The sequence below is a fragment of the Penicillium roqueforti genome, assembly GCF_015533775.1.
Source record: "Penicillium roqueforti strain LCP96 04111 chromosome Unknown scaffold_11, whole genome shotgun sequence".
Lineage (NCBI taxonomy): Eukaryota > Fungi > Ascomycota > Eurotiomycetes > Eurotiales > Aspergillaceae > Penicillium > Penicillium roqueforti.
In genome coordinates this window covers 162,465-185,182 of record NW_024067575.1, presented here as the reverse complement: position 1 = coordinate 185,182, position 22,718 = coordinate 162,465, and the positions used below count along the sequence as shown (strand labels likewise).

The 22,718-nt window shown below is 48.3% G+C and overlaps 9 protein-coding genes across 9 annotated transcripts; 6 read left to right on the top strand and 3 right to left on the bottom strand.

The window, feature by feature from the left end:
• Positions 1-376: 376 nt before the first annotated feature.
• Positions 377-1,014, bottom strand: LCP9604111_4962 (polysaccharide biosynthesis domain-containing protein; the record flags this gene model as incomplete). Its single annotated transcript, XM_039072719.1, has 4 exons — positions 377-434; positions 491-809; positions 886-910; positions 970-1,014. 4 exons carry the CDS (start codon positions 1,012-1,014, stop codon positions 377-379), a joined length of 447 nt encoding a protein of 148 aa, XP_038928933.1.
• Positions 1,015-1,489: 475 nt separating this feature from the next.
• LCP9604111_4961 (synembryn) lies at positions 1,490-3,235 on the bottom strand (the record flags this gene model as incomplete). The annotated part of the gene is made up of 7 exons (XM_039072718.1): positions 1,490-1,589; positions 1,646-2,487; positions 2,539-2,658; positions 2,714-2,872; positions 2,940-3,016; positions 3,074-3,148; positions 3,208-3,235. 7 exons carry the CDS (start codon positions 3,233-3,235, stop codon positions 1,490-1,492), a joined length of 1,401 nt encoding a protein of 466 aa, XP_038928932.1.
• Positions 3,236-3,984: 749 nt separating this feature from the next.
• On the top strand, positions 3,985-9,162 carry LCP9604111_4960 (uncharacterized protein; the record flags this gene model as incomplete). Its single annotated transcript, XM_039072717.1, has 1 exon — positions 3,985-9,162. The coding sequence occupies one exon, from the start codon at positions 3,985-3,987 to the stop codon at positions 9,160-9,162; it is 5,178 nt and encodes a 1,725-aa protein (XP_038928931.1).
• A 507-nt stretch (positions 9,163-9,669) lies between these two features.
• On the top strand, positions 9,670-10,778 carry LCP9604111_4959 (uncharacterized protein; the record flags this gene model as incomplete). Its single annotated transcript, XM_039072715.1, has 2 exons — positions 9,670-10,396; positions 10,456-10,778. 2 exons carry the CDS (start codon positions 9,670-9,672, stop codon positions 10,776-10,778), a joined length of 1,050 nt encoding a protein of 349 aa, XP_038928930.1.
• A 738-nt stretch (positions 10,779-11,516) lies between these two features.
• Positions 11,517-13,587, top strand: LCP9604111_4958 (sodium:neurotransmitter symporter family protein; the record flags this gene model as incomplete). Its single annotated transcript, XM_039072714.1, has 2 exons — positions 11,517-13,106; positions 13,159-13,587. 2 exons carry the CDS (start codon positions 11,517-11,519, stop codon positions 13,585-13,587), a joined length of 2,019 nt encoding a protein of 672 aa, XP_038928929.1.
• A 305-nt stretch (positions 13,588-13,892) lies between these two features.
• Positions 13,893-14,979, top strand: LCP9604111_4957 (D-hexose-6-phosphate mutarotase; the record flags this gene model as incomplete). The annotated part of the gene is made up of 3 exons (XM_039072713.1): positions 13,893-14,135; positions 14,197-14,526; positions 14,593-14,979. The coding sequence occupies 3 exons, from the start codon at positions 13,893-13,895 to the stop codon at positions 14,977-14,979; spliced, it is 960 nt and encodes a 319-aa protein (XP_038928928.1).
• Positions 14,980-15,264: 285 nt separating this feature from the next.
• On the bottom strand, positions 15,265-17,019 carry LCP9604111_4956 (putative choline transport protein; the record flags this gene model as incomplete). Its single annotated transcript, XM_039072712.1, has 3 exons — positions 15,265-16,112; positions 16,166-16,794; positions 16,856-17,019. The coding sequence occupies 3 exons, from the start codon at positions 17,017-17,019 to the stop codon at positions 15,265-15,267; spliced, it is 1,641 nt and encodes a 546-aa protein (XP_038928927.1).
• Positions 17,020-19,920: 2,901 nt separating this feature from the next.
• Positions 19,921-21,307, top strand: LCP9604111_4955 (uncharacterized protein; the record flags this gene model as incomplete). Its single annotated transcript, XM_039072711.1, has 4 exons — positions 19,921-20,009; positions 20,062-20,105; positions 20,158-20,186; positions 20,252-21,307. 4 exons carry the CDS (start codon positions 19,921-19,923, stop codon positions 21,305-21,307), a joined length of 1,218 nt encoding a protein of 405 aa, XP_038928926.1.
• An 830-nt stretch (positions 21,308-22,137) lies between these two features.
• LCP9604111_4954 (uncharacterized protein) lies at positions 22,138-22,619 on the top strand (the record flags this gene model as incomplete). The annotated part of the gene is made up of 2 exons (XM_039072710.1): positions 22,138-22,443; positions 22,506-22,619. The coding sequence occupies 2 exons, from the start codon at positions 22,138-22,140 to the stop codon at positions 22,617-22,619; spliced, it is 420 nt and encodes a 139-aa protein (XP_038928925.1).
• Positions 22,620-22,718: the final 99 nt, after the last annotated feature.

Genomic DNA, 22,718 nt, shown 5'->3' with positions numbered 1-22,718 from the left:
CTATTTCGAATCAGATAGTGGCTCAGAAGATAGACAGAGGACCAATGGAAATGTCAATTTATTTAGGGTATATTTCGGACCAAATGTTGAAAGACTGTCGAAGTCCTAGCGGACATCCAATTTACATTTGAGTCGCGATTAATGGTCCGATGCTAAATCAGAACCACATATTTATGGGTATGACCACGCTTCTATCGTAACAATATTAACCTCAAGACATGATACTGCAAGATCATGTAATCAGCATTACAAGTCTCGAGGCCATTCATCATCTGCGCCACAAGGAAACAGGCAAAGGCCGTCGGCCAGATCAGCCCGGACGGATGAGGAACTGTCCTCGATTTGTAGGACAGCAGCAATGAGACACGATTTGTAATCAGGAGCTAGCCTTCTGGGCCTTCTCGTAAACCCAATCGTTCAGGCCGGCGCGGTTTCTAGAAGACTCCATCAGTTTCTATGCATGATTCACTAAGCTCCAATCAGCACTTACCGAGCGATTTCGATAGCGTAGAACTGCATGCGCACACCGAAAATGGTGGTATTTTGGTCGTACTCGACATCCGCACGGGTACGGATCATGGTGCCAAAGTTGTAGTCCTCGATCTGGTCCCACTTCATCATCCAGGTGCGCCACTTCTCCTTGCCCTCTTTGCTCTTCATCTCGTCTTCGACAAGAGTTGCGGCGGGATCAAAATCGGGAAATGCCTCTTTGAATGAGTCGTAAATATCATCATCCTGCTTGGTCAAGTGAAGCGTCGAGCCCTTGACCTTCTCCAGAATAGACCAGTATGTCATGAGATGTTCAACCGCTGTAATGTGAAAGAATATTAATATTATAACTTTTAAAAAAGCTGTGAGTGAGATGTAAATCAATGCGTGGCTGACCTTTGACGGCGAACTGCTTCTCCATCTGTTGCGATTGTCAGCGATCAAGATTCATCGGTCTTTAGTATGGACGTGGGGTCGTACATCCTCCAAATTCTCCGCCTCCTCGGGGTCGAATGGTTTCGCCATAGTGGTAGTTGTAATAGTAATGCTTTGAGATACAAAGAAAGTAGTAAAGGCAGTGATATGAGAAATGGAAAGGAAGTCAAGTTGGAGTGTTCGGTGCCCCGCGCATAGTTTTTTGACGGGCGGAGAGCAGCCTCCGCCTACACCCATGGCCTGATCGTTGACGTCATTCCGCCCGCAGCCCACGGGTATAAACGTCATGTTCGGCTCAATTAGGTATACCTAGTATAACTTGCTGTTGCATGATGTTAGGGGTTTTACATGTAAAACTTCGCCGTTCTTTGTGCATTCGAATTCTGCAAGAAGCATAGAACTTTCCTATGTATAACCAAGGAGAAGGACAAGTTTAACCCCACATAGACCCTGAATTAACGCCAGCATCGCTACAGAGTTACTATAGGGTATAGTCATAGAATGTGCATGCAGTGAATCACAGCTCAAAAGCATTGCTTCCAAATGAGTCTTCAAAAGGTAATGCTCAGTCACTATCAGCATCATCCGGTAGTTCTTCGAATCTTCCCTCGTGGAGAGCCTGAGTCACCGGGTTCTCGACATTAAGGAGACCATTTGCTTTGGCCCTGCGATAAATAATTGTTAGCAATGGCTCTAGATAGCTCGTTTACGATGCACCTACCTCTCAAACAACACAAAGAGTCTCTCCGCCTCGCGCTCCTTCTCCTCCATGGTCATAGGTGGACCGGTGTCCTGTCGCTCAGCGGCCCACCGTTGTCCAGTGATTGGATTGCGTGCGGTTTCAGGGTCCTCTGTAGCTGAATATGCCTCGCGTGCACTTTGTGGCATCTCAATGCCGCGCGCTGCCAGGAACCCAGCAGCGAAGCCGTAGCCAATATTCTTGGTGAGTTTCTCGGAATCCTTATCTGATAGAACAAACATCAGTTCCGAAATTGTAACTTTCAGATTGGTAAAGTGGCCTGTCGAGAGTTTCAGCAGTCTCGAAGAAAGTGTTTCAGACTGCCCAATTGGCAAGCTTCGGTCAGTGTCCTCGGGCAGAAGAAGCGACTGCATATGCTTGCGGGGTTCATTGGGTGCCACTTCGTGGATAGCGATGAGTGAATATAGCAAGGGGACTGCGTTTTCCTCTAGCTCCTTCGGGCTATATATGGATGTGGCCTGATCCAAGATGCTGATCAGCTTGTCCATGTTGCAGTTGTTGTCAAATGCCGGGAAAAGGGGGCTGCTCTCGAAGGCTTTGCCTTTCTTTTCCTCCAAGTCAAGGATAGACAATGTGTTGAGCAAGCCGCCAACTAAACCATCAAGGGGTTTTGCTGGGATATCAATACGACATATAATCTTCAAAATATGAGGGATGGAAGGGGAGAACTCGGCAGCAAGATCCGGAAATATCTTGGAGATGTTGTAAATCAATTTCAGAGTGTCCGTTAATGCCAGTTCGTCCATTTGTGACAATGGTTTTCTTCCTGACTTGGGGAACTGCTTTGCATGACGGCTCAATTGCTATACTAGTCAGTACAGCAAATCAACTTTCGAGTCTGTCGATCCACTAACGTAGTTGATATTTTCCCCCAAGGCGTGACTTTTGATCAAGTCTTTAAAGTCTAGTGTGGTGTTGTAGGTCGCGTAGAACAATATGCGGCTTGTAACCATCTCGTCTTCCGAGTCTTCGGTCTATCAAACATTAGTGTCAGCTTTCGTACCAACAATTTACCTGCTGTAGCCATACCTTGAGCTTTTCTGCTAGTTTTCCGCCGTATCCCGTGTCGACAAAAGCCTGGCGCATTTTGGGGTCCAGTAATAGCGCATTTGCAACACATCGCAATGCCGCTCGGCGTACTTCAGGAGTCTCCCCCTCAACGCCATACCGCACCAATGTATTAATGCCCTGAAAATGATCAGAATCCATTGTAATTCTCATTTTCGACGGGCAACTTCATCTGTTGTGCTCATACATTCTGTGAATAGATCGGTTCTGCGTTGGTAGGGTTCGTGCCATGTTGTCGGAGCTGAAGGAGGGTTTGAACTCGGTCTAGTAGTAGATGGTATCGGTATTAGGCACGTAAAATGGCTATCGCAGCGGACTGACCTGCTGTTGAGAGGTTGTTCTCTTGTAGGTCTTTCTCAAGAGACTGTAGAAGCTGTGTCACTTGTTGTAGCTTCGCTGTATGTGCAAGCTCAAGTCAGTCAATCTACTGGAGATTAGAAAGTTCCGCGACGGACCTGTTCCTTGCATCTGAAGGGACGACATGTTGATCTTAGCTCGGACTAAGTCGAGTGTTCCGAGTACAGGGGTGATGTAGGACTGATGTCACTTCCACCTATGCCTTGAGCTGAGATAGAATTTCTGGCACAGTATTAGAGTAAGATTTGATCAGATCAGTAGCTTGAGCAGGTAGGGCACCTACATGTAGGTATGCACAAGAGAATAAAAAGAAAGGAGAGGGAGGCGCGCGGGAAAGTCAGGCGCGAATCGTCATAAATTATTCGGCCACCCCCCCTTTAAGCTTCCCTTAACTGTAGCAATCTATATAACAATGTATTCCTACATAATTATGAGAAATGCCCTATCTTGCACCACTTGATTCCAGATATTTTGTATAATGCTTTTTCGAACTTTTCCGAACTCCGCTGGTTGCCTGAAGAATGTGGCAGTAATATATTGAAGTCAGACATTTCATGCTAAATTTTGACCGCTGAACACTGATCGTTGTTGCTGATTACTACATACTCACACACTGAAATACTCTCCAATGCCTTTGAAGCTATAGTCAATCGCATGAGAGAGTCCACGTATGGATGCCTCGTCGCCTCAGGCGGCGACACTTTACGCGCATCGCGGCGCGTCGGAACTTGAACTTAGTTTTCTCAGCTTGATGTGGCTTCTTGATTCTTCAGTCTGAAACAGATCATGGACAGGGCCTGAACAGCATCTTATTCAGCAATGATCCTTGACTATTGGCTCTTTTCCCCTTTCACACTTCTTGTCCGATTCAAATCATGGTGGAGATCCTCCCTGCTCGTCCGCCCACACCCCCAAGGACAACTTCGCGCATTGTGATTGAAAACGCCGAGTCACCACCAGCCGTTCAAACACCCAATGAGTCACCATTTTCCGCGTTAGGGTCGGTGCAGGTTGGTCCATCCAGCCGCAGTTCGAAGAAAGTGAATTTCTCTCCATGGCCCAAGTACATCAAACCACCAACATTTGCTAGTGCCATGAAATCGGCCCCCGACTTCAAGACTATCCCTCCGTCTCCGAACTCCAAGCCTACGAAGTCGATCTTGAAAGCAACCCAGTCGCCAATTCCCGTTTGGTCACCCAACGTCGATACATTCACCGCCGAATCGCTTGCCATGCTGCTCGAATCAGTAATCCAACAGCTGGCTGGCGAGTCGATGAGCTCCCGACTCGACGCCTACATGCAATTTTATGGTGCGCTACGCACTTATAACGGGCTTCCAGCGGGTCAGAAGATTGCCGAAAAATTGAATCTCATCACCGAGTTTATTCAGCGAGATGTGAATCGGGACTTTGCGAACGGCTCCCTTCTCGACACAAACCTTGCCAATCAAGCTCTGAAATTGTCAATCTCGTTTGTTTGGAATCCGGAGATTTCGACCCAGCTTTCGGAAGAGTTCAAAATCTTTCTGGTCGACCATTCCATCACTTGTCTCCATGAGGCCAAGGCCCCAAAGTCCGTTTTGATACACTACATGTCCATATTGTCTAATCAGAGCTTTGGACCCAAGATTATGACCGGTGCTCGTGTAGCCCGCCTTTTGACAGTACTACAAGACATAAATAAGAACATCAGTGGCAACTCAATTGTTTCTCATCGATTGAACATTTACCAGCGGCTGCTGGGCCAAGCCAAATCCGCTTTCATCTCCCAAGCAAGCCTGTGGATGGAAAACTTGATATTCGGGCTGCTTCATACTTTGAAGGATACTAGGTCAAAATCGATTTCATTTGGCTTCCAGGTGGCGACAGACGCCGGTCCAAATCCTATACTGTCGAAAAACATCCGGGATCTCTTTGACCGGCCATTAGAGCATGACCGAAAGCTTGTGTCCGAGATTCGTGAGCGCATGACTCGAATGATGGCGACGGATAGCGGTGAGCATGTTCCTCAAATTTGGAGCATCATTATCCTTCTTCTCCGGAGCAAAAGATGGAATTTTGAGCAATGGGAACATTACAAGGAATGGGTTCTCGTACTCCAAAAATGCTTCAATTGCAGCGAGCCAGTGATCAAAGCGCAGGCTATCGTTGGTTGGAATCGATTTGTCTTTGCTGTCAGCCCCAACGAATCAACGAGCCGATCTCTCCTAAAAATGCTGGGCAAACCGGTACTCTCTCAATTCGACCGTAAGAAGGCCGACAAGTCAGGAGCACCGCCCACTCAACTTGCTCTGACAAGCTACTACAATCTGTTATACTACACGTTTCGCCCTTCAGCTTCTTATCAGCACCTGGATATTATATGGGAGGAATACGTGGCCATTCCGTCTGCAGGCATCTTCTCATCAGCCCCGGTTCTCAGTGACTGTCTTGCGCGCATATTGGCAAACCTGCTGTGGAGTACGCAGGCTAAGATATGGGTAGAGAATCGAATCAATGATACTACCAAAATGGAGGCGGAGGAACTTCCTGCAGCCGACAGCAGATGGGTCCGATCAAGAATTACCTCGATTCTAAAGGTTTTTGAGCATATATTTAAAGCCTCGGTCTGGGTTGATGGCGCGGTTGGCCAATCTCATGTGGCATTGGCCTGGAGTAGTCTATCCAGTGCTCTATCGATTGCGTCCAGCAAAGAGATCACCCCTTCGGGGGAATCAATGCAAGCTGTTGCCAGCGTTTGGAGTCTAATGCACCGCCTTTGGAATGCAGGGTCGCCCTCATTGAATGCCGGCACCACGGATGAGTTCTTCGAAAGATTCAGATTCTTGTCTACAACAATGATTGTTTCGATTGGGGGTATTCCGTTTACCGAAAAGCTTCTCTTGAGAAATGCGGATGAGACTGAGAGCATTTCCATACATTCACCTCCTAATACGACCCAAGAAAGTGCTATTCTTCACCTCCTTCGAATAATCAGCAGCACTGCGGGGACAATGGTGCCAAGCCAATCTTATAAACTCCTTGTCTTATGTAATATTGAAGCAGCATGCAACGGGAGATTCTCCCGAGGAACTCGCCTCGAACTTCTCCAACAGTGTGCAGAATTGAGCACTTCGAAGGCCAGTGCTATTCCACGAGCAGCTCAGCTTTCGGAGGTGGTTTGGAATGCCACTGCCCAGGTGGCCGCAGATTCTTTGCAGTCGTTCCCCATGGAATCCGCTCGTGGGCGCGACGGGTCTGTATCTCGTGACTACGAAAATGTCATTAAGATTCTCTCCCTCGGACTTTCGTTTCCATCGGCTTTCGAAGGGTGGTCTCATTTACTTGAAACCTTTGTTCGCGTGGTTCGAACAGAGAAAGGGAACCAAGCGGTTGCCACTATGATTGTGGAACCCATGGCCGAGCGCCTCATGTATCTTTGCGCTGGAGATACTTACCTACCCTCGACTTCACTGCTTGGTCATTCCTTATCTATCCCTTTCATGCAAGGAACTGGGCTAGGGATTGATCGCAGCGGCATCCAGGCAGCTGGACATGTCATCTTTCCTCATAAACTTATCGCGTCGACTGCGCAGACATTACATGATGCATATCACAATTTCAACGCATCACAATCCCACGGTCTTGCCGACTTCATCGAGGCATTGACTTCTTTCCTGGGGATCGGTGTTCCGCAGTTCCAATCACAAATTCTTCAAAATCTCCAGTCATCCCTTGGTCTCTGGTTGAAGGACGAATCTTACAAAATTCACGTTGACCACGGCGTTGACAGCAGAATTCTGACAGCGTGCCGTGCGCTATCGTCAGCTACTATCAATATTCTCCAAAAATCAGTTTCCCATGATCTAGCTTCTTTGAAAATCTTCGAGCCGATTATTTGCGCCGGTTTGGAGTCTTCGCACATGTCAATAGCCAAGAGATATGTCGAACTTTGGGGCTTGACCTTTGGCTCACAGTCTTTAGCCACTCCAGTCACCATTTTACAAGCTGTACAAACTGCTAGCTCGAGGTTGCAGACCGCAACATTGCCTCCGCAAGACGGTGATCAGGATACCGAGATGTCACCTCCATCTCCGCAAGACAAGATGAATCGGTCATTGCATCAGCCGTCTCAGGACACTCAGCTTTCGTCCCCCGTCATACGGACCGAAGACTCCTCGGTGGCCATCAAGCCAACTGAGCAGTTCCATGAACCCCAGTTACCGAGTAACCTTCATCAGCCCACGGATGCGCAAATTATTGATGGTGTTTCAGTGTCTCACAAGCGCAAGAGCCGTAGTGAAATGTTTTCGATGATTGAATCCATTCAATCTTCGTCGCCTGCTAGTACGCCGCGGAAATTGGGCTTCGATACTCCTCCGCATCTGCCCAAACTACATGGAGAATCAAAGACCGAACTTCCTCTAACGCCCACTCTCGCCCCTACTGAGAATGAAGAAGGATTCATCGGCTCTTCTCCTACTCCTGGAACCAGAGACCCAACGCCTGCTATGAACTCCGACGCACTCACATCGGGCCATCTACTTGCGGATTTGGGTATGGACCCTCCATCTTCTCCTCCAGATATGCAATCTCGGAGTCCAAGCCCTCGGAAGAGTCGCTCGAAAAGTGCGCGGCGAAAGGCTGCAAAGGCAAGAAAGGCTCTTGTCGGTATCTCCGGCAAACAGTCAACGGTCAACAGCCCGGCTACTTCCCATCTTGCAACGGAAAATATAGATACACCTATGGGGAATGCCTATGACTATGATAACGAAAACGCCGACACTGCACCTCGAGTAAATGGAATGACTCCCAGCCGGCAACTTCGATCTGCGCTAGGTAAAAACCCGGATACAGAAGAACCTTCTGCGGTGCCACTAGTTGATTCTGATAAGACACCTGTCCAACAACCTACTCGCAGAAGTAAATCAAGCTCGGGCTCTAAGAAAAAACGAAAGCAATCTCAGTCTAAGCCTGCAGATGATCGACCTCAGGAAGCCGCAGACATGCCTTCTGTTATCCCTCCGGATGGTTTCATGGACTCGAGTGAGGAGACAGAGACACAAGTCGCATCACAGCTTGGACAAGACTTGGAACTAGCATTGGATATGGAGGACAGAGGTCATCTGGAGCGAACAAAACTTCCGGACGAGCCATCCAGGAAGAAGAGAAAGCGGAATCAAATGGAATCATCCCCAACTATGAGAACTGACAGGCGCCGGTCTTCAAGGCTGTCCACAGTTAAAGATGTGGTCAGTGTCGAGCTATTGCAGCCTGATGACTCACATTCGCACCATGTCATTTCTCAGTCGGCCTCTCCAGCTCCATCATTATCACCAACTGCAACTCGCCGATCCACCCGCAGTTCACAACGAAAATATGCTGATGACGCTTCCACGGATTCAGTCCCTGCAACTCAGAGCTCCGTTGTGCAGGAATCAACACAAGATGCCGAGACCCCGCGGCCGTCCAAAAGGACTCGTAAATCCATTCATCTTGAGGACCAGTCTGTGTCTAGCACCATCGGTAGCACTCCTCAAGGCGTCTCTCGAGATACCCGCTCCCGCAAGACACGGCATCAGCAGGCGTCTCAACCTCAACCTTCAAGCATTGCATCCGAGGAAAATGGCGATACTGACCGCTTGCCACCTGATGTCAGCCTAGACCGGATCCCCGAGAGCCTTATTACAGAAGACCAAGCGGGCCAGAATACCTCTCTTGTTTCGACCGAAGAGGCAACTGCCACTCAAGTCTCTGAAAGGGAGCAAGCCATTGAGTTTGCGGTAAAACTAGATCCCGAGGAGGACATCAACATGAATGCCGTCCAGCAATCTGGTGGAACAGTCGAGCAAACTACAAGTATTGCCACAACGGGTACTCAAACCCAAGAAACACCCCCTGAACCCAAATCCGACATCAGCGAACAAGGCATCGTCCAATCCCTGAAGAACCTCTTAGGTGAAATGAAAATGACGACCTTGTCACCGAGCGCTTTCCGCGAAGTCGATGATCTCCTCTTCAACCTCCGTTGCGAGGCACAAAATGCATCAACGCGACACAATACTTCAGCATAGCGAATGGCGTTTACAGCGAAAACCTGTTGGATATGAATTTTTTTACATTGGACCCCGTCTCATCATTATTCCCCACCTGCATCCTATATATCTTTATAACTTGAAGCACATCCCATATTTTATTGTTTGGCACGCTTGATCCCAAATTATTTTTCTTGTACGTTAAGTTTTCCGCGCTCCGAGCTTTCCAAACATTGAACATTATGATCTTCGGGAAGAAGTACAAGGACAGGTTTCTATGGATATTTAGTTCACTCACTCACTTCCATATATTTCCCTCGGCCATCTGCTTTCGCTAACAATCAAAACACTCCATTCATAGATATTAGCCAGTTGGAGTCTGACCCGAAAGGTTCAGGTACAGCTTACTTGAATGTCATGGTGACGCATACCGCCACTTTCCTAAATAGTATATCAAACCAGTCCTGATCAATTTGGCAAAACAGGAATCATTCAAAGCTTCCGCAATCATATGTACATACTGACTTGACTATATTTGTCCAAGCCATGGCCACCCCAGGCACTCAGTATATGATGCAAGCCTGCCTAGCAGCCGATATGTCAAGCTCACCACACCCCAAGCCGGTGGACCCTTATCTCAGCGACCCGGTCAGCATGCTTCCACCCGGCCTAACACCCGACTCGAACAGCCGAATCACCTTGCGCGGTGTGAGTGGCAAGGATGTACTTATTCCCTGCCTGAGTATCGGCGCATGGTCATGGGGGGATAAAGCAACCTTTGATTACAACCCAACAAGAGACCTACCGCGCATCCACGCAGCATGGGCCAAGCTCAAGGCTGTTGGGTTGACCTTCGTGGACACAGCACAATCCTACGGCGACGGTGAGAGCGAGCGGATCTGTGGAATATTGTTCCGAGACATGCCTCGCGACTCTTTCGTTGTACAGACCAAATGGTTATCAACACCAGATATAACCAACACAGTCCTGCAGTCTGGCGGGCCCAAGTCTAAGCTTAAAGATTCGCTCGTGCGTCTTCAACTAGACTATGTCGACATCTATCTCGTCCAAGGGCCTATACATCCTAGCAAGATATCCATTGTCGCTAAGGGCATGGCCGGCTGCGTGAAATCCGGAATGGCGCGCGCGGTTGGAGTGGCTAACTATGACACAAATGAAATGATCAAGATGGCTGATGAATTGGCCAAGCACGATGTCCCACTCTCTGTCTGCCAGTGCGAGTACTCAGTAGTTCGTCGCTTACCTGAAGTCAGTGGCTTGATTCGAGAATGCAAAAACGCAGTATTTGCTTTCAAGGGTTTTCCTCGCTAGCCGAGGGCCGTCTTTCTGGGAAATATTCGACCTTCAATGAGCCGCAGCAAAGGCGGCGTTTTAGCAGTTATCCCATGCGTATGCTGGAACCTACTATCAATGTTTTAAAGAGTATTGCTGAAGAGCGGCATGTGTCTGTTCCTGCTGTCGCGCTAAATTATTCTATCAATAAGGGCGTTCTCCCACTGGTTGGTGTGCGCGATGCTGGTCAAGCGGAGCAGGATATGCAGGCGCTTGGATGGCGGCTGACGGAAGATGAGATCAAACAGATTGAAGGAGTCAGTCTACAGGGTAGAAGGTCCTCCTTTATGCAGCACGGGTAGGTATTGAATATATGACAACATTGCAAAAAGGACCTCTGAATTTCCTTGGTCTTACTCTTGTCGAGGGTCTCCTCCCAATGGCTTTCACGATGTCTAGACCGAAGAGCTTTGAGCTTTCAGTTAGAAATAGAAGAGCAGAGTATGACTCTAATTGCGTCCTTACTAAACCCACTCTACCTATAGTATATGTCGCAATCAGCTGCCATGCAATTGCGCAACTTCATGCCAAGAACCGCGCCCTTGGCAATCGAAGGGGTTTCGACTGTTTATCAGAGATTTCACCTCATTTGGCTGAACCCTGCATCCGCCTATCATGACCATGAGATGCCTGCATGTCATCTCATATGACCAAGCCAAGCTGGCTAATATTTGCCCGTAATATTGATCCCGCCAACAATACCACGACAAGGCACACCATCAGCGCACTGGGATGCTTCCAAGACTCTTGGCGTGACTGTCCCATCGCACCACCCACGAATCTAAAGATCTAGGCTGAGAATTCCTCCCCAAGCCTCTTGGCATGGGTCCGAGGTGACGGGTGCAGCAGGATGAGAGGGTTGGCAAGCCCTTGGCATCAGTCGGAAGCCATACGAAAGCGTCTCTGATCTGCTACGGAGGTTTCTGGTCGACTTTGTTACTTTCTTTATCTTCTGTCTCTTGCAAACAGCGTGGTTCTCACCACATGAAGTTTTAAAGATCTCAACCGCCTGACACCTTCCTCGTCTAATCGGTACCATCATGGTACTCGCCCAGTATCTGAAGAAGGTCGTGGCCTGGATTGCTCCTCCTCCACAAAAATCCGAAGATGGACGTGATCAATGGCCCTCTCGGGCGGCTTTCCTGTTGGCCGCCATGGGAGGCTGCGCCGGTCAGGGAAATCTGCTGCGATACCCGTCGGTAGTCTACAATAACTATGGGCTGCAATGGTTTATCCCCTACCTATTAGCTGTGTTCGCCATTGCCATTCCGGCCCTTATTCTCGAGATTGCGATTGGACAAGCCTATCGTGGCGGGACGATGATCGCGTTCAATAATATCAACCATCGACTGAAAGGCGTTGGCATGGGCCCGATTTTGGTCAGTTTTGTCGTCGTGCAATACTTTACGGTCAATTTGGCGTGGATCATGAACTATTTCCGCAACTCCTTCCGGAGCCCATTGCCATGGGAGGGCAGAATCGAGGAATTTTATATGGGCGATGTCGTCGCCAATGTCGATCCAGCCGTGGGTAATCTCACTGCTGGCAATGGTGCCGTTGCCCACTATACCGTGTACCCCGGCATTGCCCTCATCGGTGAGACGGTCGGCTGGAGCGCATTTATTTGGTTTCTCATATGGATCTCCATCTTCCGTGGAGTGGGCCTGACGGGTCGCGTGGTCTACTGGACGATGGGTCTGCCGATTGTCACCACCATTATTATCGTCGGTCGCTCGTGTTCACTGGAAAATGCGGGCGAGGGTATCCGACTCTTATGGGCGACATGGAGAAGCGATCAACTAGCCTCGGGCACTGTCTGGCAAACCGCCGTCGGACAGGTCTTCTTTTCCACCGGCATTGGTTTCGGCTATTTCACTTCATATGCCTCCTATAATTCCAAACACTCCAATGCTGTCATGGACGCATTTCTCATCTGCGGAAGTAACATCCTATTCGAAAACTTTGCTGCCTTTGCCGTGTTTGGTGTCATCGGCTACCTCCGACGTTGGCCACAAGATGGCGAGAGATTGGGTGCATTCGTTGTCGGCTTCCTGACCCTCCCCGAGGCTGTTCTTCACATGCCTGGTGCGAATTGGTGGGCTATCCTTCTATTCTTTACCCTGGTGGTTCTCGGTTTTAGTTCGGCCTTTGTGATGCTCGACGCGGTGGCCACGTTAGCCGTGGATTCGGGCATGAAAATGTCGCGGCCAATGATTGTGACTAGTCTCACGATAATCTCATTCCTTATGAGTTTGCCATACTGCACGCAATTTGGATTCTACCTGCTGGATGGAATCGACCGATGGATTAACAATGTGGCATTGATCTTTGTTGTCTGGTCGGAGCTTGTCGGTGCAACCACGGTTTATCGCTGGCACGACGTGGTGAGCCAGACAGGGCTGCCTGCTTTTGTTGTGTATAATTTCGGATACTTTGGTGGCCAGATTGTCGGAGTCGCCGTCGCACACGGTATCTCGAATCCATCAGCTGGTGCTGGCGCCGGGTTTGGGTTGTATATCGTCTGTTCAATTCTTTCCGTCCTCGTCGCCACGACCCCGGCTATCAAAGCCGCCAGTTTCTGGGGGCGGAACCCTCTTCTCGCCCGATTTTGGTATCTAGCATTCTACTCGGTATGTCCCCACTGCTAACAAATCCAGCACCAACGGAAACTAATATTTGTAGGGTAATCAATTGAGACGCGACCTGAACGGTGTCGTTGGCGGTAATGGAAACTGGAACATTCCTCGTTTCTGGCCCATTCTACTCCGGTACGTCAGCGCGCCTATTCTGGCCATTGTGTTCAGCTTCGCGTATCCTGAATTCTATACCTTGCGATACGACCCGATGATGATCGCCGGGTTTATTTTGGCGCACTTCTGTTTGCTCTTAACTCTGCTCGGTGTGGTATTTCCGCGATACTACGATGTCTTTATCCCACCGCACCGGAGGGCCGAGGGCACCGAAATCATGACCGCCAATCAGCCTAAGGAACACGACTTTGTGCCAGATGTCGGGGTGTTTGACTTTGAATCCGGCATGCCAGAGTCGATTTCGGGCCGGAAGAGTTCTGATAAGTTAGATAGTGTACATTCGACTCTGCCGAAGCTATAGGCTGTATATATCTTGTTCTTGTCGTTAAGGTGAAGATGAGCTGGTTATGATATGGGTTTTTGCTATTTCAAGTCCTTCTCCAGCAAATACCACGAGCCTCACTAGTACCTAGATGGTCATTAGAAATGTTAGCCTGCTTGAAATCAAAAAAACTCCCAATGTCGAACATTAAGGTACCGGAGGCCGTCAAAACAAAACAGGCGGGGCCGATAAGATCCCCACCCCCCGCGCTTCCACCTGAAACGTCAAGACATCCAAAGCATCTCTCTTCTCCCTTTCGACACACACTCTCTACTTTCGAAAATATGGACCGATCAAACAAACCCTCAGCAATTGGAGTGGGAGCTTCCCTTCCGCAGCCCACCTTGTCCATCAAGGACAACATCATTGAAGCTTCGCTGCCCACTGGTCAGTCAGTGACGGTGCACCTGTATGGCGCTACTGTGACCTCGTGGAAGACGGGCGGCCAGGAGCAGCTGTTCATCAGTGAGAAGGCTCATCTGGATGGCTCCAAGCCTATCCGAGGTGGCATTCCGCTGGTGTTCCCGGTATGTGAACGCTACAATTTCTCGATTTGAGCTACAGCTAACCGCCCTGCTTATTCTCCAGGTCTTCGGTCCCCCGCCCCAGAACCACGCTACCTCATCTCTACCACAACATGGCTTCGCTCGCAACTCTAACTGGGAGTTCTTGGGCAAATCCTCTTCGGAAGCGCCCGGAAGGGATAGCGACCAAACTGATCTCACTGTGAAGTTGGATTTCGGCCTGTCGCACTCGATGCTGACCGATGAGTTCCGCGCGGCATGGCCATATGAGTTCGGTCTAGTGTACAGTGTTACACTCACCACGGACTCACTAGAGACGGCACTGCAGGTTCGCAACGAGGGCCAGCAGAACTTTGAGTTCCAGGTGCTGATGCACACGTATCTGAACATTGCGGTATGATAAATACTCCAGGACCCCCTCGCCCCTCTCATTCCCTTGCTAATGGAATTTTACAAATAGGATATCTCCGACATCCGTGTCAAGGGACTCGAATCCAAGACCTACATCGATAAGACTCTCCAAGCGACTTCTCACACTGAATCGTCCCCCGCATTGGCAATCACCCAAGAAACCGATCGCATTTACCAACAACTGGATCCTTCCGCTCCAATTGTGGTTGCATCTGCGAAGGATGACCAACCTTTGTTCTCGATCACTCGGGAAGCTTTGACTGATGTTGTGGTCTGGAACCCATGGATTGAGAAGGCCAAAGGTATGGCCGATTTCGGCCCAGATGAGGCTTACAAGAACATGATCTGTGTGGAGGCTGGCTCGGTGTCTGGTTGGCAGACACTTGAAGCTGGAGAGGCCTGGGAAGGAGGGCAAAGCATTAAGTCGCGACTGTGAAGATGAGAGGATATTTTGTCTCCCACTATTGATCTCTATGCATGATAGTTATGACCTGAAGACGCCTATTCCCAATTTCAAATTGAAGATCCGCTAATCGTGCGGCCATATTTGATCTCTAGCCTCGCCTTGCTTGACTATAGACAGCACTTTTATACACAAATCCCATCCAAATTTAGTTCAAGATATAGATACACATGCTTTGACGAGATTACATGTCATCAACACGCAACAACAGTCCCAATTCGCCCCATTTTAATTATTTCAGAATCCATTTCTCGTCCATCATGGAGCATTTCCATGCTCAATACCAACAGGCGAAACACCCACAAGATCAATAAAAGATCGGCGGCCCTGCTTGCCCTCTTGGAAAGCAGCCAACCGCTCAGCAGCCTCAAAGCTATACTGAGGGCCATTGTATTGGCGTCTACCACGGAACACCCACCAGGAGGCAGTGAGGGCCATCAAGCCGACAACGATCACACTGGTATAGTTCATATTTTCAACCGTGGCCGGCAACACGAGGGGGAAACAGAAGAAAATAACAGTAACCAAAATATACATCAAAGAAACAATGTTAACCGCCATCCCAAGTTTCTGTCCCATATAAAATGGCCCGGGGACCATATTTCCACGACCAGACAAAACATGCGGAAAGATGGCCCCAAAGTAGGACAGCGAGCTCAGCACAATAAACGACGAGATCAGCGCTTGGAATGCCGTCGTGCTGCCGATATATATACACCCCAGACAAGTGACGAGAGCGCTCATGGCGACTGTGGCACGCACGGGGCAGTTCAGTGTCGGGTGCACTTGGGCGAAATAGTTCGAAAAGGGTGTCGCGTTATCGCGTGCAAGACTCCACCACATCCGACCGCCTGTCACGAATGTCCCGATCAGCGTTGGGAAGGTTGCGAGAAACAGTACTGCAATCAGACCGATGGCACCTGCGTTAGACCCTGTCGCTTGTCGGTAGATCTCGGCGGTTGGGAAAAAGCCAATGTTGCTTGCAAAGACAGCGTCTAGATCTTGGATAGAGTAAAAGAGGGCGATCAGGTACACAAAGGATGTGACGAAGGCTGTGAGCATCTGCAACATTATGCCTTGAGGAACCTTGATCTCGGGTTTGGGGACTAAAACATGTTAGTTGGTGATTTCCTTTCCTTTTCTCCTGAGTCTGACGTACCCTCTTCTGATAAATGGCTAATGCAGTCTGGGACTCCAACCGCAAATGCAGCATTCAACAGACCAGTCATAAAACACACCCCGTCTGACCAGCCACCCGTGTTGTTGTGGTACTCAGTCCACACTTGGGTATTGCTGGCATGATCTTTCGGCATCACCGTGAGAACCACGATAGTTGTAACGAGGCCACACATCGACAAGATAAGGGAAAGGCGGTTAATGACAGGAATGAAACGATTTCCCAGGCATACAATGGCACAGCACGCCCAATTGACAATCTGGAATACAATAAATACTTGCCAGGATTTCCACTTCACATTCGGGTATTTGAGCAGATACATGGCCACGCCCTCATTCCCCAACATGGAACTCATCGATGATGCTGACAGCAGCCACGCGCAAGCATTCAGGTACCCAGTAAAGAACCCCGCTGTGCGGCCCCGATTCCGGCTCAAAACTGATGACCAGTAGTATACTCCACCGGCAGAGGGCATGGAGGAGGCGAGTTCGGCCAAGGAAGCTGAGATGGTCGTGTAAAAAATGCTGACTAGAATCAGTCCGTATAGAACAGCCATTGGACCGCCATTCTGGAGCGCAGCGACGATTGTACCCCCTGTTGAAGCCCAAGAACTTGGTCCTGTTAGTCTGTCGAGGTTCTATCAGTGCAATTTCCGGTTCTCAAGGGCCTTACTTTGCAATGACAATACCCAAGCTGGTCAAACTCCACATCCCAAAGTTCCGCGGCAGCTCTTGTTTGTGTCCAAGTGCAGATTCAAGCCGTACTTCATCCATTGCGGCATGGCCTTTCGGGGGCTTTTCAGTGTCCCTAGAGGATTGCCATGAGAACACCGCCATTTTGTCGTAAGTCGTGCGATGTTAGAGCGAATATTTAACAAAGGGATTGAGGCATTGCAGCAACTAGGTCGAGGAAAGGGAAAAAGGAGGTGCATCACCCCACTTGGTTTGACAGAGCATACAGGGCGCACAGGAACAATCAGGTATGTCGCAACAGGAAACCAAGATGTGACGCCAATGCCCTCATGGCTGCCACATGTATTACACGAGGTCCAAGCTTCAGGCGAGTAGGGTTAGTCTCTCCGAAGGAATGCATGTGTTTTCTTTGAGACCCTATATGAAATATGGAGCTAGAGACGTTATTGGCAATAGTATCACTATTTTTGTTGGAAAAGGACCCATACTATACGTATCTACGGAGTGCACTACCCAAATGTATTACGATCTTGCTTTTGATTGGACGAGTACGAATTGTTTCTCTTGTGACCTGCCCGAATCGGAGCTGAGTTGATACATCGCAGACTAAGTAAGGGGGATTCGCGGCGAATGCGGAGTTTGGGGCGTCGATCCGATGGGCTTGGCCACATACAATGTACGGACTACTCCGTAGCTTGAGGCGAATTTCATCCAGTTGGGGTAACCCTCCAATATTGTGTTTCCCAAATTTTAGTAGGTCTGTCAAATATATTCTGCATTCCAGCGTTCTTAGGGGTTTGCTGCGCGACATTCAATTAGTCTGCGCCATGCACAAGATCGCGATGTCCGTGATAGATCGACCACATGGCCTCGCATGATTGATGATTTGCATTATGTATAAATATATGAATACATAGTTATAGAGTGCAGAGCTTTCTATGTTGTATAGGGCTTCGCTGCTTGGATGAATAGTACAAATCCTCGTTTCTTCTTTTCTAGGAGAATATATATATTTTCGACTACGTGTTGACTTAAGTCTTCTCTATCGGTATCATCTGAATCTAAAAGAGCCTCTAAATGACGGAATCATCCATTTGAGTAGCTCATTTATAGTGTCCTTGCTAATACAATAATAAATCATTATCCCACCAACTACGGACAGCCCTTTTCAGTAGTTTCACGCGGATGATCAATACTGGACATGACCGGCTTCAACTTCATCAACAATATACATACTGCGGTGTTGTAGCAACGTAACAGGGCTCGCTGGTAGATCTTTTAGCGGTTATGAATGGTCTTCCGGCGCGACCTCTTCATTAGCGACAGACTTCGCTTCAATCGGTGCTTCGTTTGCCATGCTAGCTAGCGGACATGAAAACATAATGAGTCACCAAATTAAGAAGCGCTCAATTACCAACCGAAGGATAGAAGTTAAATAGAGCTATGGCATTCAAAATCGGCCACATAGTGACGCAGTTTTTAACCGTGGCCCTGAGGTTGTGGACGTTCTTGGCCTTGGTTAATGAGATGGCCGTATCGGAAAATCCCTGGAAACCGAGTAATCAAGGACATTCCGGTATAGCCAATGCCATAAGAGCTAGACATATAGTTATGTTTGAAATATGCAAAATTTCTCACACCGACACGCTTCCAATCGACCGAACTGGACTCACTCCGTACGGAGTATACTTTTGCACTATGAATCACTATTTCTGTAGGATGGGAACACAGCCGTTCTACGGATCATATTCAATCCCTTCCTGCTCTACCAGCTCTGGACTTTCGTTCATACGGCTAGATTTGCCGAGTTTTTCGAGCAGTAGCAACCAGTAGCGCTTGTATTTATTCGTTATTCTAGAACTTCCCCGAGTGCTGGAAAATACTAAAGATACCGCAGTCCGGAATACAACCGTACAGAGCATGGCAAGCATATTCGTACTTAGAACAGGACAGATGTACAATTGAGCAAAGGTGCAAGTTCCCATGCACTAGTTAGCGGCTTTTCAGCTTCCAAAACCAAACCTGCAAATCTTAAGATCATGAAAATTGATCGGGAAATAGGGTTCCATAGGGATGAAATGAAGGAGGTTGAACATTCATATCAGACATGATCTTCGGTCCACGACTGGCGTGCCATGCCAGTTCTTATTAACCCTTTCTTTAGTTCGCAGATCGCGCAAGTCTATTTTATGGAGAATCTTTGTGTTTAGGAACTATTGAATCTCGCTTGGATCGCCATGCAGATCAGCGTTCCAAACTTCCCAATAATATCAGCCGCACCGCTCCTACGTATCCACTATTGGGATATGATCTGTCAACAAGTTTGTTTATGTATGCTCGAGGCATGGAGATCACAAAGCTATCAGCAACGCGCATAGGGGGAACTTTACGGCTTGAAATATTGAATGGCGACCAAGGATATGTCGTTACACCAATCTCGCTTAACGCATCCCATTAGAGATATTCGCGCACAACTGCGTCGTTCTGCACAACACTGGACATTTACAGTGTCACGAGCTGAACCAGCCTCTTCGGTCGGTGGCAGGAAGGACCCAGGACACAAATGAGGAATGTGAAGCATAAATCTTCTTCTCCCATATCTATTCCATACTTCGTGCCTACTTTGTACATTCCAAAGCCGACTGTCATTGACCAGATTGGTGCTTGGAGACAAGTAACCCCTTGCGTTTACGCCCCATTCTTCCTTGCTTGTCAGCTAGCACTGACATCTCATGGGTCAGGACGCATGACGCCACAGCCCTCGGTTGGTAGCTTTAATTCCATCTTCGGGACCTAAGGTTAGCCACTTTCACCGACTAGATGAAATGATCGCTCTCTCGGCACAGTAGTTTGCTCCGAATACATAATTTGACAATTTACCCAGGCTCCCGGTAAACAAGTGATGGCGCCAATTCAAACTTGTCGCTGATGCTTCTCATCAGAACGCTTCGATAAATTGCCATTTCTCATATATGGTAGACTCGTTCTATCGCGTCCTGACAACTTGAGAACTGGTTCAGGGAGAAGGTCGCTCTATCCCTCAAGATGGGTAACGAGTCGCCCACTCCAAACCAGCTTTTCACAGAAGCCATAGTCTTCTGGTCTATAGGGCTTGTTATTTATGTCGGGAGAGTGTAGGTTTGAGACGCAAGTCCGGAATTAGAGCAATTGCTAACTGCAGTGAAGTGTGGCTCGCATAATTGCCAATGGGTCATATAAACGGTTGTTTGGTAAGACTGCTAATATCGGTTTGTTTCGAATTCTGCTAATAAGTAACTCCAGTGGACGACTATGTGATGGCAGCAACATTTGTAAGTGTTATCATCGCCGATTATGATGGTCACTTCTTTCGACTTACCCGACGGCTCCTCAAAAGGCAATATATACCACACTGCTAGTACTGATTCAAATATCGGCCCGCTACGCAACGAACCTCATGGACCCTAAAGACTACGACATGGTGCTAGCAGACCCAAAGCAAGTCAGCGATCGGATTTATGGAAGCAAGATTGTCATTGGGCTGGAGCAATGCATGTTGATCTCAACCTGGGGCGTCAAGACATGCATGTTGATGCTCTATTGGCGAATCACGCAGAATCTGAAATCGAACCTCTATATCAAGATCCTTGCCGTCTACGTTGCCGTCGGATTTGTCGTCATAATGGTCACATATTATGCAGTTTACTGCCGGCCGTTCTCACAATACTGGGCCATGCCGGTGGATAACATGCAGTGTGCGACATACCAGTACTACTCGATAACCCAAGCCGTCTTCAATATTTCCTCTGATGCCGTCATGTTCGCCATTCCGATTCCCCTCCTTATCAAAGCTCAACTCAAACGGCGCAGAAAGGTTGTCCTCATCGGCGTCATGAGTCTGGGCCTGTTCACTATCATTGCTGCCATTCTAAACAAATATTTCAATTTTGCCTCTCCTCTCACCACAACGTACCAAATCTGGTACATCCGTGAATCTAGCACGGCAATATATGTCGCTAACCTCATGTGCTGGTGGCCACTCCTGCGCAAGTTGTTTGGTGTCAAGGCATTCCAGTACAACAGCAACCGAGCCCAGAAACATGGGAAGCCCGACAACCAGAACAATGATAGTAGCGGCTCCTACTCCAACAACTCACACTCTCATCCTTCATCCAATTTCTCTCGCTCATGGAAGTTACCTTTTCATCGAGGAAATAAAAACACAACGCCCGGCAAGTACAGCGGTGCCAAGGGCCCGAGTACCGAACCCATCAACAGGTCCAATGCCGAGTTTATAAACGATATGCATCGTGTCGAAGCTGTCCCCCTCGAGAACTGGACGACAAAGCATACTCGAACTGACACCTCGATAACCCAAGACTCACGCAACTCGCTCGAGAAACAATGTGATGTTGAATTGTACCAGAAGCAGCATGCACGCTCGCTTTGTTAACATCATAATGTTCCTACCTGTTCGAAATTGTTGTTGATTGTTTGTACGTTTTAGCGCAAGGCCTTGGTAATTTATATTTGAGCCGAACAACTATTTCCTGCTCATACTCTCTACGAAAGTAAAAATACATAGAGTTCACCCCGGATCGACAGCTCAACCATGGTTTGCGCTGATCTTTCAGAGAGAATTGGGTGAAGATGAATTAAGTGAGTTTCAGTGGGCCGCGTTTATGGCCTTTGTAATTGCTCAATAGGATCAGTAGTCTCTTTATTAGTCTCTTTATTAGTCTCTTTATTAGTCTCTTTATTAGTCTCTTCAGAAGTCTTCTCGGTAGTCTTTCAAGAGTCTTGTGTAGGTAGACTGTAGAAGAAAGGAGGAGAGTACTGGATTTCTGTAAAGGATTATCGTTGTAATAAAGCTCCGATGGTCTAGTGGTTACGACGTTGCTTTCCCATGCTCCTAAAGAGCGATATCTGGAATCAAGCAACAGCCCGGGTTCGAATCCCGGTCGGTGCATTTGTTTTATCAATTTTTTTCTAATTTCAACCCTTGCTAGAACTTGAGTTAGGATGAAACTTAGGAAGACGAGATAAAACAGGATTGAATTTTTGATAGAATCATGGAAGGAGGGATACTGTTCTAGGCGGTAGGCACCCCAAAGAGAATGTACAACATAGTCCAATTTCTTAGATCAAAACCCGGGGATGGACAAAATAATTATGTCAGCGTTTATCTGAACCCGGGGCTTATCGGTGACGTCGTGTTGTCAACAGTGAACAGCTCAAGTCGACATCAACTCTAACTCGCAACGTCCGTTGAACAAAGCAAATATGTCTGATCAAATTCCCTCCGCAACTGCTGACCCAGAAACCGTCGAAACTGCCCTTCCTTCAAACGCCGAAGATCGCAAGGCCGCCGCCGCTCTCTCCTCCCTCAACACAAATGAGATCGCAACGGAGGGTGCCTCCGCCGGAGCTCCGCTTAGCGCAAACCAAGAAGCTCTGGGAAGGGCCATGAGTCGGCTAGAAATAGCTGCTGGACAGGGCTCAGGCAACAAGAAGACGGCTGAGGGACCGAAGACTGATGGACTGAAAAAGAAGACAGTTAAGGTTGCTCCAGCTGATGTTACACTGCTAGTATGTTTACCATGTCTATGGCCTCAGTGCTCGTCTTTGTGCAGCCTTATTGATGTATCTAGGCTGAGCAGCTCGATCTAAATAAGACCAAAGCCACGGAGTTGCTCAAGGCTCATGATGGGGATGCCACCGAGGCAATGAAGGCATTCATTGCCCCATCTGTTCAGGCGTGTTGATTCAAATTATTTACTGCTTTTGACACAATTTAATGGGTTGAGTCGGAACCAATCAGGTAGGAACGAAACTTCGTTTCAACATATCAAGAGTCGCTCTTT